Source organism: Physcomitrium patens, chromosome 16 (genome assembly GCF_059467195.1).
Source record: "Physcomitrium patens ecotype Gransden chromosome 16, ASM5946719v1, whole genome shotgun sequence".
Lineage (NCBI taxonomy): Eukaryota > Viridiplantae > Streptophyta > Bryopsida > Funariales > Funariaceae > Physcomitrium > Physcomitrium patens.
In genome coordinates, this window is record NC_143425.1 from 14,603,136 (window position 1) to 14,617,921 (window position 14,786).

Genomic DNA, 14,786 nt, shown 5'->3' on the forward strand with positions numbered 1-14,786 from the left:
AGTAGGTATACGAACGACATTTTGCAGAACATTGTGAAACAGAACCACTGATTGGTTCGCGAGTACGACAAGCTTGTCGGTTCAGTCAATAGCCTGGAGAATCTTACGAGGAGTCCATCAGCTTCTCGTGCCAAGACACCTGAGTTCGAGCACCTCGTCAATACAGGTGAGAGTTCGTAGCATCAAATACTGTCATCAACCGTGCAAATCGTTTAGCAGAATTTATCATCCTGCGAATGATGTATCCCATTAATGAATTTTGTCTGTCATTCTGCGATGTGATCAAAACTTGCGCACTGGTTTTGCAGCTTTTTTGCGTTCAGGTGAGTCACTGGATGACATTCAGGTTGAACCATTCGCAGTAGTCCAAAAAGCCGCTGGACGCACTCTTCGTACGCGAAACTTTGACATTCAGGTAATTGAATCATGTAACACATCTCCCGGTACTCTCTTTTCTTCACTTTTGTTGTTGATTTTACTCCTCCACCTGTTTGCTCTCATTTGGCTCCAACCACAGCACTCTTGTTTACAACTTCAGATTCACTATCAGCACTTGTTAAAAAAACCAAAGTTCCTATGGTTTGTCAAGCTTGCTTCCGTTTTCTCCTGTTGACAGGACGAGGAATGATGTTTAATAAACCCATTCTCAAGAAGCAAACTGGAAAAGTAAAAATAAAAATAAAAATAAAAATAAAACGTTAGCTTCGCCCCTATTAGCTCATCTGATCGATATGACTAGGGAAGGGGTCTATGTCGTAACTGACACCAATGTTGCTGGGATGGACAGTGTTTGGGATAGTCACAGCTTTTACTAGGGATTCCTAAGTTTAGAGCCAGCTGGGAGGAGAGCAATCTTCGCTTGCGACAACTCGAAGTTCGGCTTCAAGTACCTGGATTACAAAGATGATATAGTAACGCAGTGGTCCATTGTGGACTAGCTAGGACCTCTCGGCCTGGTTGATGATCACGGTGAACAATGCGAAAGAATTTTCACGTCCTGCATTTGCGCTGCACATCGTAACTGCTGTGTCAGCTCCAGAATTTGTCAATCTCTGGAATCGTTGCTGCAGCTGTAGGTGCTTGGAGATCTGCCTGAATCCTCCGAGTCTGCTTGATCTTGGCTCTTCCGGTGCGTGCCCTGAGCTACAAGCTGGCAATTCATTGCCGTCATGGGTTCAGGATCTGTGCAGGCCGACGAAGAATAGATTGCTTGGGACCCACCTCCGAATTCTTCAGGTCTTCCTGGCCTTCCTTCAAGGTACCCAGTTGAAGATCTGTTTGTTTGTTTGTTTTTTTTCTTTTCATTGCGTTTATTGTTTTTACAAGTTGCTACCTGGAGCTACAATGATTTAAAGTTTCTTCATGGCAGGGCTGGAAAATAGACGATGATCTAATCCAGCACTTCATGAAAAACTTAGTCCTGCACAACTTTTGTACCCCTAATGAAGTCCTGTAAACAGACACTAAAAGCTTTAGAGAATCAAAACACACACACACTATATATATATATATATATATATATATATAATTATGTGGGTGTGTGTGTATAAATGCTGTATTGCTTTTTGAAGTCATTTGATTAGTTTAACTTGATTATGAATGCTCTTGCTAAAAAGTGAAAAACAAAAGAACAAACAGGTGAGTTGAAACACATGGGTGGACCAATGAAGAAGACAAAGAACATCAGGTGAAAAACCAAAAAGTAAAAAAGCAAATATACACACGTATGCTCTAGCAAAGGTGTATGTTTGGAAGATAAAAGGGACAAACTGACAAGGATGTTGAAAAAGAAAAAGGTGGTGGATGATTATGTGGATCATGTGAAAATCCTTAGACTCTAATCTTTTCCACCCAAATTTCCGAACGATCGGAAGTAAAAACCACTGCCCTTTTTATTACTATAACGGTAACAGGTACTATTACACGGAACTAATTCACATATATATATAGAGAGAGAGAGAGAGAGAGAGATATACACATGTATATGTAAGGCCACTACATGGACCAATGTCAAATGTAAAGCACGAGCTAAATCAACGAGAACCCAAATTAATTTAACCTATTACTCTTCATGTGTTGTATCTGAGTGAACATTACACTGCCATATTCATTCCCTTTCATTTTAAGCTTTGAATATCATCTTTACACAATAAAATATGATGACTGTTTCGGGTTTAACAACAGTAGCACTGTGGGAGGAAAAGGGGATATTTTCAAACTTGTTATTCTTTAAACAGATCCACTCCAAAAATATTGCTGTATAAGCTAACAGGTTGAGATTCTACCGTTCTTCAATGCAATACTGCACTTCAATACGTTTCTGACACAAGTTTTATATTGTACACACCATATTTAAATGGATACAAAGGAATTGCGTCCAGGCAAATAAATGGGTCTGGTTGAGCATCAAGAGTTAACGAATAAATGACCATATATGTCTGCACAACAAATTCAAAGGACAAATATGTCCAGCTTACGTTCGCCGTGTTGTACAGAATCGGTAATACAACTCATACCAGTAATAAGACAAAATTAGTATTATATATGAATATTTATATAGATAAATATATATATATATATATATAGCCTTCCTTGAAGATAATCAGAACTAAACTGCTAATTAACATTAGATTATAAATGATTCATCCAACGGAGAAAAGTGATCCAGTAACCCATTGGCACCACCATCTGTTCATCCGACCCAGCGAACGGTATCATCCAACCAGCCCACGATTACAGAGTCACACCACGGTAACCCACACAGCCGTGACCCATCCAACACCGAGCGATGAAGACCATTCGTCGGCTGAAATTCATTCGTCATACTTCCAGAATAAGTTGTTTTTGTTCATGTCAGACCTAACGCCGCGATTTCACGCATCCACCTGCAAGCTGTGGCATGCAGGAAGGGTCGGTCATGGCAGGCCCTGCACCAGCAAAGCAAAGGGACAGACAGCAAGATTCAAAGCCCCATACAAGTAATTACGCCTCCCATCCCACACCCCCCAAATTCTATTTCCGTCCCCATGTCTTTGCGTAGTGGCAATCGAGCTCCGCCCCAATGTCCAGCTGGGACAATAGCCTTCTCTCCCCCTACCGTAGTCCGCCACGCTTTTCGATCCCGCGCACCGTGGACCTCCGAACCGTTCCGATCCAGATTCGGGTACCGAGTCGGAGTGAGAACCACCAAGAAATAGTTCACCGCAGCACGTAAAATTCTCGAGTCCGAGACAATTCCACGACGGAACAGAAGCGGGCCACGCCCTTTAGGCTCAGAATGATTGCGGGAGGGGTAGTTGAGGAGGAGGAGTTTCAGGTTTTGCCACGGCCCGTCGTCCCGTAGCCAAGATTAGGGTTTCAGAGCTCTGTGGAAGGGCGATTGTTGGTCGGTTATGGGCGAGGAGGTTTGGATTCCCATGACCGCCCATTCGCATGCGGAGTCGTGGAGCCGGAAGAACGTGTGCATTCGAATAAGGGGCGGGTATCAACCGAGGGCAACACGGTTTCGTAATTGCAAACCCCCGTGCCCGTGGCCTGTCTGCCAAAGCATTGTGTCCTTATTGGGATTCACGAGACTGACCCATCATGGTTCCAATGAGTTCATGAGGGTCGTTAATTTTGTTTGTTTTGGTTTTAGGATCCGTCCAATGCATTTAATATTGTTAAGATTATGGATTTAGGGGGCCAAGTTCGAGTTAACACACGAATTACTAATTATCGTTAACTGACGCAATAACGTTCCATGTACCGGAAAAACGAAAAAGACAAAATAAAGAAAAAAGGATCCATAAAGCAACGCCGCTTTGGGTCCTAAACTTGTGGTTGGGAACTTTCTGATCTGACACGTGTCATTTATGAGTTATTGCTCATGAGGTGGCAGGCCATGGTGACAGGAGTCAGTGGATCATTGTAGTCAGTAGTGTGAACGCAGAGCTGGTTTACAAGCTACCAGAGACGGGGTAAGTGGATGTAATATATATTTAATGGCTTGGTATTTAGGGTTGGATAACTCATTGTAATGTAAATTACAGAATGATCCCCATTAAACTTTTATATCCGATTGTAATCCTAGCTTTTTTTTCACTTTCTATCTAGAAAAATAAAGGCTTTATTCTTATTTGAAAATAATGTTTATATGTCTAAACAAACTAATGTTAATAAACATTTTTTTCATCATTTAACTAAAATCTTGAATTTTAGTGATACAATGCTACGGTGGTTAATTTTTAATACATTTTTGTTTGATACTGCGAAAAGATACTAGAGGAATTAATTCTATAATCTTTTTAATTGGACATTGTTTCATGTAACAGCAAAGGAAATTAGTTTTATGCAATTTTAGACCAAAACAAGAAATTTGATTATTACTTCATAGTTGTGGTTGAACTAAAGAAGATTTCAATAAGCTTTGAGTAGTACTTGGGTTCATAAATTTTGGAATGAAATCTCACTTGCATGAAAGCACTTGTGAAATATTATTGTTTTGGAAAAGATGCCCAAATGAGCATCCTAGCATCATATGATAATTTGATAATCTAGATGAATTCTTTGTAGTTTTGGGTCTCATTTTCACACCTTCGATATATTGAGCGTATTGTTACTACTGCTGTTATTTGTGTTTTCAAAAATTAAAAATATCATGTGCTAACATGCCACCAATGTACGTACTTTTCAAAATAAAGCATTTTATTTCTCTTTCCATTAATTACATGTTTAAAGTTATCTTTGACTGCTATGAAAAACATTCTTCATAAAATCAAGTTTTGTGTGAGAATTTTGACTACAATGGACATAAATTTATGTATTTTTCAGTATATTCAAAAGACATGTAAAAATAGAGAAAATAGGCATGAGGGTGTATATGTATGTATATATATAATTTAAATTCCCACACAAAGTTAGGAAATAGATTTAAGAAGAACTACTGTAATGTTGTTGTGTGTTGAAAACTTGTAAATTTGGGCCTCTACAACCATGATACAAGCAAAAAAGATATAATATATATATATATATATATATATATATATATATATTAAAATTCTGTCAACCACTATCAGTATTTGCTATTCATACACTTTAAAAATGTGTTGGTTACAAAACAAATGGTTATCAAAATTTATGTTGTGTCTTCCTAATAATTTTTTGAATCCAATAAAAAACACAAAATAAAACTATAAACATGTGCTTTTGCTGATACCTCAAAAAATAAAACAAAAAACAAAAGACCCCATCAAATATATATTTTAAACAATTTTTATGTACAAAATATGAACTAAACACGGGTAAAGTATATACAAAACAAAGATATATATATATATATATATATATATATTAAGTTTTTAGAAAAACACCATTATCTCGTTTTTACAAATAGATACTTTGATGTGAATCAGCCTATCTATTGAAGAAGTTATGTAAATTACTTTTTACAACAATAATTTCAAAAGACTCATAAAATGCATATGTATGAGATGGTATCAATCAGATCAAATAAGACTGAGAATTTTCAAGGATTTACTGAATAACTTTTGGTCGGATATATAAAATCATGAATGAGTAGTCATATATGTATTCACATAAGAGTATGTGTACATGTATATTTTTGTATATTGAAATAAAAATTTAAAAGTATATAAAATTTTTTATGATTCATTTTTCTATTTTTTTCTCTTCGTTTTTCAATTAAAATATCCTCAACACTTCTATGATTATCAACATAATATATATATATATATATATATAATTTACAAGAAAAATAAAAATAGTGATAAATAACCAAAACCAAGTAAAAAATTAAAATAAAAAATTATAAAAAATGATTACAATAAAATATAATAAAAACATGAACAAACTTAAGAATAATCTTAGTTTAACTTGTATGTACACTTTTTTTTTTTTTTAATTCCATAAGTAAGGTTTGTAAGAACTAATAATCTTGTAACTTAATAAACTAATTTGTGGAATACTTCTACAATAGAATGCTAAATATAAAAAGCTTTTAGATAGATAGTTGATAGCTTCATTTTTCATTTTGAGAGAGTTGTGTATCCAACTCTTATTTAACAAATTATTCACTACTTTAAACCTAACATATTATGTATCTAATGTGTCTCTATTAACATGTATATTTTTTTTTTTGGTCTATTGTGAGAGTAAGTATGTATATATATATATATATGTATGAAGAATGCAAGAATTTAATAAATTCCATTTGCTATAAAGAGTGCAATTCTTCTATTTTTTTAATATTATTTATATAATATTAATTTATAAAACCATTTTAGGGAAATATTCATTTTATCCATATATGCTTTTTATTCAATAAATACTTGTTAAACTTCTATGAACACTTTCTACATTTTTATATCTATCATATATTCAAATAATCAAGTACAATAATTAGTTTGATGTATATTTACTTGAACTTTGAAGACAAATTCAACATATTCTTCAAAATCTACCTTCTATTGAAATTGACATCAAAATAAGCACAATCATGAAATCACAATGTACATCTTGCATAATAATGAGAAATACAACATTCTTCTTCTTTTTTCTTTCATTAGAACATGTATCTTTGTAGATAAAGAATGTATCTAATAAGTGTGAATACTAAAATTTTAGTAGGTTTTGAAAAAATTTAAGCAACTTCTATTACCATTTGAGGTGAAAGTGTATTTTATTAAATATTCACATAACTATATTAATTAAAAATAAATTAAACACGTAATTCCATTACTATTATTTTTATAAGTATACATATACACGCACAGAAATTATCATGTAAAAATAATAGCGAAAACGATTTATTCTTTATTCAAATACTTGACCAATAGATTAGACATATATGTGTTTTATACATGTGGTTTCTTGAGGATGTTGTGTCCTATTATTAGTGATACAATTACTGCAACTTCTTGTATTCACAATTATAGATGTACTTTTTTCGATATTATAACACTGAATATGGTATTCAAATTAACATTATTGACTTAACCATCCCTACAAAAACAAATTAAGTTTTTACTTTTTAGTTATTTATAAAACGCCAATTTCTATTGAATTTTGTATTTCTCTATTATCATCATTTTAGATCATAATTGGAATTTCTTAGTATGATTTAAGTATTTCCAAAATTAAAAAAAAAAAGGTTCAAATTCAAAAGTTATAAATATCAAATATTAAAAGTAAAATGTTTTAAAAAAATCATTTGACCAATGTTCAAATTTTTCTATACCTTACATATGTGTAATATATATAGTCATTGTATGACTTAATGAAATTGTTTAAATGTTATTATTTTTGTGCATTAATAAGTATATATTTATTAAAATATTTCTAAGTAAAGAAAAACATCATTTTTTTGTGAAGTAGTTAGGAGTTTTTATCATTGACATATGATATTTGATTGTTAGTTTCGAAAAAACATACATGCATCATAAATCATGATTTATTTTTACATGTGTATACATATACATACGGACACTCATGTAAATTTGAGTATATCATGCGTATTCAATACACAATCAGTTCACCAATATTTTTTACATGTGGGGGTTGTGAATTTTCAGTTTTACATCCATTATCACATACACACATTTATACGCAAACAAAAACCAAATGTAAATAAAACCCAGTAACATCATAGCACCCCTTTAATTATTTATTTATTTTTGAATATTTATTTATACACACACATGCACGCACATGGTTTGTTTCTTCAGACATAAGCAATAATTTCATCTTTACTATTTGTGTGATTTATAAATTATTATTACTTTTACTATATATTATTACCTCACAAGTTTCATGATCTCTTTACCTACATAAAAGCTACCCGAAATATTAATGTAGTAAAAACCTCCACCGAAAAGTGAAAGAGTGACACCGAATCTGCAGTTTTACGTGCATGGTTGCACCAATTAGTGTGGTTCAGACTTTTAGAACTGCAGGAGAACATTCCAGCATCGCAGTTTAGTTGAGGGGCGAAGATTCTCTCAGTAAATAGTGGGTCGAGGGTGGATGTGGCCCAGCCCGGCCCTGTTCGACCGGCCCAAAACCCGCTCTGCTGAATCCACCCATCGTTCCCCGTCCTCCGCTCACCTCGTGTCCCTTCTCCACGGTTTCGATCGCAGAATGGGCGTCCAGACGGGGGACAATTCCGACCAAAACCGTCTTCCAAGGCACGCATCAGACAATTCCAGCTTTTCCACCTGGATTCGGTTTGGTCAAAGTGGATGGGGTGGGGAACGCGGGGTTCCATTCGACACGTTCCCATGCCTCTTCGGACCCATCAGGGAGAGAGGGAGGGAGCGAGCGAGACTGGCTTTTTGATTCCCCACAGGCGTTGTCATTCGTTCTCAATATTTTACTCCGGGACTAATCTAAACAAGGATGACCAGTTCAGTACTGTCGTGAAGGACAATGATTTAATTCAGTATATCGCATCACCTCAAAAAAAGCACATAATATCTAGTATTCTTTAGCTTTGAATCAAGTTATACTCAAAGGTGCAGAGCAGTATTATGACTAAAAATAGATGATATTTAATAAGCCATTATTTACACGAAGAGATCCATTCAACAGACTCTGTATCATTTTTAGCTTTTTTAAAAGTAGCGTTGGCGTTAGTTTTACTTTAATCAACCAGGGTTTTAAGGCTTCGACGGCATCGATCGTCGAGCTGCTACAGAGTCGTCCGCGGAAAATAGGGCTAAGCTAGAATTTCGTGACAATGGAGATCGGTGCTCATGGACAGTCGTCGACAGACGCGATTTGCTGCCGTGCCGAACAGCAGAGAGCCCCGTCGTCGCTGACCTGCGCAAGTTTCTAGGGGAAAGCAACGGAGAGCAAGCATCCACCGCCGATCGCTGAGCGCTGTCAAAGGCTCTTCTGAAACGCAATCAAGCTCCCAGCCAATAATCATTCACCAGCATCTTCCTTTGCGCAACCCGCAGCGAGATTCCAGGGTTCAAGGAAGGCAGCCCAATCCCATGATGGAAAAGGTTAGTACGCCGTGGCACCACCACCACCGAGCCGACGCTACAGCTTCCTCACCAATTCCAGGTGCAAACGCTCCAGCGCGCAAAAACTCTAAAAGCAGCGTAGGAAAAAGAAAAGAGGAAAGCGGCACATCCAACCTGGATTTTCGTCGAGTCAGCGTACAAGCAGCAGCAGCCAGTGCGCCGTCTTTGCTCCTTCCTTCCTTCCTCCAGGCTTCCTCCGGGCATGAGTAAGTCCTGAGCTCCAGAGCGAAAGGGACTGCAGCCCTACCCTTCTGGCCTCCACTGTGTCGAACGCGACAAAAGTGATTTGTCAACACAGACCAGCCGTGGTGCCCCCTTCGCAACCACTCTCTCGCAATGCCCTACTGCAGCAGCAGCCATCGTCTCCACGACGACGACGAGTTGAGCTCTTCGACTCCGTCGTCGTGGCTCATCCGACTTGGTGGCACGGAGTTAGGGTCGGATGAACAAAGACGCACTGAATTCCGTGGACTCCGTGACCTAGCCCTAAATCCGACCTTGCCACCGTGGATTCCTCTCCTCCCCCGATTGTTGTTGTTGACTTTCCGGCGTGGGGTTCCCGTCTGAGTGGGCACGTGATGAGCTGGCGTTCGAAATGGATCCCATGACGAAGAATGCCTTCTATTGCCATGTCAGCAAACATGATTAATTTTGTATATTTTTAGCCACCTTTTTAATTGGATGATTGTTCCTCTTGGAATAGTTTAAGAATAGAGTCTAGTTAATAATTGTGATTACGTGCATTAGTTAATGATTTCTATTTTTTTTTGTTGCTGTGATTGATTGATTGTGGTTTTGAAGAAGTGATTATTTGAGCCACATGGATGCCATATTGGGGACTGATTTGGTGATTGTCAACGTTGTCATTCAAGGAATTGGTAAAATTGCACTTTTCATGGTCTTTCTAGTCCACAACATTATTGTATTTTAACATGTGTCGTTGTCAATTCACTCTAAATTGTGGAATAATGCAGAGCTTTATTTGCAATTATTGGTGTTTACGGTGCACAATAATTTTGATTTTTAATTTTTAATTTTTTTTAAGAATAAATCATGACTGGATGATTTAAATATTATGATTATCTTTTAACGAATTCTTTTAAATAATAAAATAAATTAATAAAGAGCATGAAAAATTTGTGCGGTGAACACTAATTGTTTTAATGGTATTTGGTACCAATTAATCATAGAATCGTTCAATGAAAAAAAATGTTTGTAAATAATTTTATTTCATCCTCAATGGTCTGTTTGAAAAAATGTATGTATGTTGGGTAAAAAAATGAGGTGTTGAATTAGAAATATAATTAAACATGATATTATACACTTTTGGAAAAAATAATTCAACTAAAATAAAAATAAAAATAAATGTGTTTAGTGAAGTTGGGATGCTTATCAAAGTGCAAAACATGATGGTAATAAAAAAAGAAAAATGATAAAATAATAATAACAATAATAATAATAAAGCATGTAATGATAGTAAACGTGAAAGTGTAATGCACTGGCAATCCTAACCCTTAATACATGTGTGAAGGATGTGTGCTGTTTATCCCTAAATATACACTAATCCACAAAAATTTAGGATTATAAGATTTAGGATTGTATGCAATTCCTCAAAGTTCATTTCATCTCTTTTATGGCACCCTACTTGGTGACATAAACCCATAAAGATTTAGGAACTTTAGGAGTGTTTCAAAGTAAACTTACAAGACCAATTTTTTTGTAATGTTAATGAGAATTAATTGTGGACTAAATAATCACAAGATAGATTGTTATGGGTAGTGTGGTAATGCTATGTTAAGGTATAATGAATAGAAGACCAATCTATGCATATTAAATGGTAAGTGGTAAAGAAGTGGGGACTTCATCATAATTATTTTGTTGTTGGTATTTGGTAAGATTGAAGAGAAGAGTTTGTGTAAATTTTTGCACAATTTTTTGTACAAATCAAGAATTTTTGCTATTTTTTTTAGACAATAAAATGGAAAGAATTAGACATCTCATTGATTATGTGTTCATTGATCAATTTTTCTTTTACAGATAATTTTAACTCTAATTTTTTCCCTTATGTTTAGATATGATTTTGATGTTTATTAAATAAAAGAGAGTTTGATTAATTAAATATAAATAATTCATTTTGCTAAAAGCCATAATATCACTGATTAAAAAAAGATATCAGTCATTAAATTTCATGGAAATCGAATACATATATATATATATATATATATATATATAGAATTAAAAAATAATAAATTGTTTACAATAAACATCGGTAAACTCTTTGATAAATGATAATACTTCTATTTTAAAATATTGAAAATATTCATAATTGAAATAGAAACCATACATGGAAAACCATCCACTTTCCAATGATTTACAAACACATATATTAGTTTTTCAATTTCCTTTATTAAAAACTTAGAAATTATATTTTATTACTTTTTTTGTTTGCCATGTATAGTTTCTATGGTTTTCTGAATTTATTTGTTTGATTCATATTACATTCTTGGTAATGCAAAGCATAGATGAATGTCTACAATATGGCTATCCTTGAAATGTAAACAAATGAATTAGGCATTGGAAGTAGGCAAAACTTGACCCTTATCAGAAAGGATGTATCATGGTCATGTAAAATTATCACTTCTCATATCTAATTTTAATTTTTTAACATGACGTCAATTTAAACAATAACAATCAGCATAATGTTCATCATGATAAAATGTTTGCAAATTTTAACTTTATATTTACCAAAAGTTGTAAGTTCTTTTCTTTCATCACTTCAATGTTTACAAGTATTACAAGAACTATGTGAGAGTTTATAATATAAATACCAAACATCACTTACACAAGTATATTGTGAAGATGATACTCAGATAATTATTGGAGAAAGGATGTAGAACAACAATGCAACATAAATTTTAAGTGCAAAAATGCAAAAAATCAAAATAAAACAATAGTGAAAAAAAACATAAAGACAAAAAATCATGTAGAACCGAATCATCTTTATTTGCTATTTTTTTATTTAAAAAATTACATTGGTCTTCAACACAACGTTGCAATGATTGTGAATCTGCAAAAACACGGTAAAAAACACAATGAAAAAAATAATTGTTTATATTAATTTTATTCAATATTAACAGTGAAGCAAGCATGGCTTGCACTATCAAATAAATTGTAAACAAAGCTATAATGCTGAGAATGTGTTGCACTTTTCAATTATATATTTATTTCACAATATACAGCGCAAAGTATTCAAGATAATAGTGTAAACAAATAATAGCTGGTAGTATGAAAAAGTCATCAAAATGATTGAATAAATGCTACAAAAATATCAACAAGAGTTACTCAATTATTAAATTTTAAAGCACTATTTAAATCGATTTCCATGTTTGTCTTAGTAATTTGTATATTATCATTTTTTTTTGTAATTATTTTGAAAGAGCCTATCAAGGTGCCTATTAAAATGATTACTAAAAAAAAAGTGTGGTGATACTTAAAACACCGAAATTAACAAATAATAATGAATTAGGTTTTTACATATTTATAAGTTTTGTCTAAAACGAAGCAGTAGGTATTATTCTAAATCATATGGTTATAAACTCTTGTCATGCAATAGTCAAATAATTATGCTTATATATATATATATATATATATATGTATATTCCCACATTTGTAAATTGGTTGATTGATTGATTTGAAGTTAAAGTTCTCTTTTTTTTTTTTTTTATCTTCATGAAAATCTACTATGAATGTTTTAAAACGTTAGTGATGCCACCAAAATTATTATTATTACACGATTGTTTGAGTGATCCTACAAAATCACAACTAGTTTTACCATCATAATTGATGGTAAATGAATAAATAAACAGCTAATTATTGTGAAATATTACTGCATGAATGCTTGTGTGTTTTTTGGAAAAGAATATGTTATTTTTTCAAAATTTATTAATTAATGGAAATTTGAGTACTTTCGATGAACAAAATAAACCAGTTACAATAGAAAAAATCATTGTGTTGTATCTGCATCTTAAAATTAAATGTATTCCACAAATCTGGGTCTTCCTTATCATAATAAAGACATTTGATTTTTACATGTCACCAGTTTTTTTTTATTTTATATATATATATATATATATATGTATATATTTTTTGACATATGTCCTACCAGTGTCTTCGTGCATTACACTGTTAGTTCTAATACATTATTGCACAAGTAGCTCATTAAAAATTTGCTTTCAAGGAAATTTTGACATATTTGAATTTTTCAAAAGTGTTTCTCACAAATAAGTGTGTAAAAATATATAAATATATGTATATATATATATATATATATGTATAGATAATAAAGTGGAATATGGCGTTGACTTGTGTTTTCATTATGGGAACAATGAGATGGATACCCTCCCTTTAATTGCATGGACATCGTTTATTCCACGCATCCCCACATACAGACAATAAATGTTTTATGTACCCAAAACAGTTTTAGGGTAAATTGACAATAGAAGATTCTATTAACGAATTTAATATGCTTTTTAAAGTGAATGAATAAATTACGTAAAATGTGGTATAAATTTTTTTATCAGAAAACGAAAAATTAATAATGAAAAAAGTGTAACATAAATATTTTATTGTAAATTTACTATAATTTGTTTTTAGTGTAAATAAGGATTTTAATGTGTGTATGACATAGAGGTGAGCATACAATTCCCTTCTTTATTTCATGGAATAATCATGCCTTAAATGATTTCATATTCTTCTTCTTCTTCTTTTTTATTCCCTTTTTCTTTCTTTCTTTCTTTCTTTCCTTTTTTTTTTTTTTTTTTTTTTTTGTAGTAGAAAAATCTCCATGAATATTTTTATTTCAGATTTTATAATTATAAAATTGTAAGAGTTCACGTTGTGTGTAAGAAACGTTTTTTTGAGAAAGTATCAGACAATGTACTTTTTGAACTGTGTTGGCATCTAAAACTATTGGGTATTGCTGTTGGCTAGCATACCCAATTCTCATTAAACCCTAAAACTTGCAAGGAAAAAAATATTTACAAGTAAAAAATGGATACTACCTGTTGTTATAAAGTTGAATGAGATTTAAAATTGTATTGTTATTAAATATAGAATTTGGCACAACTCTCAAAGGAGGAGATGTTAGATGCATGAAAGGCAATTTGAAGTAAGTTTATGGGGTGGGTGAGGGCCAATGTCAAATTAACTTTATCTAATTCATTCAAAATTATGTTAAAAAAAAATTGAATGCATAACTCTCCGATCTCTCTTATCTTTTTATAGATTTTGATTTCCAATTGTTAATAAAAAGACTTTTCATCTAGAACTTCTTTATGATTAATTTTTCTGGATGGTTTTCATGTTAGAACTCACACACACACACACATATATATATATATATATATATATATATTAAAAAAAAAGGAGAATGTTAAATAGTCCAAGATTTTACTAGATTGACCCATCCATCATGAAAAGGAAGAAAAACAAAATAATGACCTCTAGATTTATTTCTCCACTATTGGATCCAATGAAAAATCAATCACATCCATTATAAAGAATACAACTGTGCATTCTTTGTCTTGCATGTTGAATACCATTTTATTTATTTGTAGAAACACAAATTATTTATTTATTGATATTTATTTTTTGATAGGAATGAACATCAAACAAACAAACAAACAAACAACAACAAGGAGAGTGTTCAAGGAGAGCTCCAAGTGGCGCTGGGAGTGTTCTTGTTCGTGATGCGGGTCTTCC

The 14,786-nt window shown here is 33.0% G+C and overlaps 1 protein-coding gene and 2 long non-coding RNA genes across 3 annotated transcripts; 1 reads left to right on the forward strand and 2 right to left on the reverse strand.

The window, feature by feature from the left end:
• Positions 1–924: 924 nt before the first annotated feature.
• Positions 925–1,837, forward strand: LOC149987671 (uncharacterized). Its single transcript, XM_090257132.1, has 2 exons — positions 925–1,258; positions 1,639–1,837. The coding sequence occupies exons 1-2, from the start codon at positions 961–963 to the stop codon at positions 1,689–1,691; spliced, it is 351 nt and encodes a 116-aa protein (XP_090113258.1). The 5' UTR covers positions 925–960; the 3' UTR covers positions 1,692–1,837.
• Positions 1,838–8,523: 6,686 nt separating this feature from the next.
• Positions 8,524–9,401, reverse strand: LOC149987672 (uncharacterized). Its single transcript, XR_016507186.1, has 2 exons — positions 9,141–9,401; positions 8,524–8,936 (listed from the first exon to the last, which is right to left on the reverse strand). It is a non-coding gene; the product is annotated as an uncharacterized LOC149987672 (long non-coding RNA).
• Positions 9,402–12,008: 2,607 nt separating this feature from the next.
• Positions 12,009–13,771, reverse strand: LOC149987673 (uncharacterized). The gene is made up of 2 exons (XR_016507188.1): positions 12,692–13,771; positions 12,009–12,093 (listed from the first exon to the last, which is right to left on the reverse strand). It is a non-coding gene; the product is annotated as an uncharacterized LOC149987673 (long non-coding RNA).
• Positions 13,772–14,786: the final 1,015 nt, after the last annotated feature.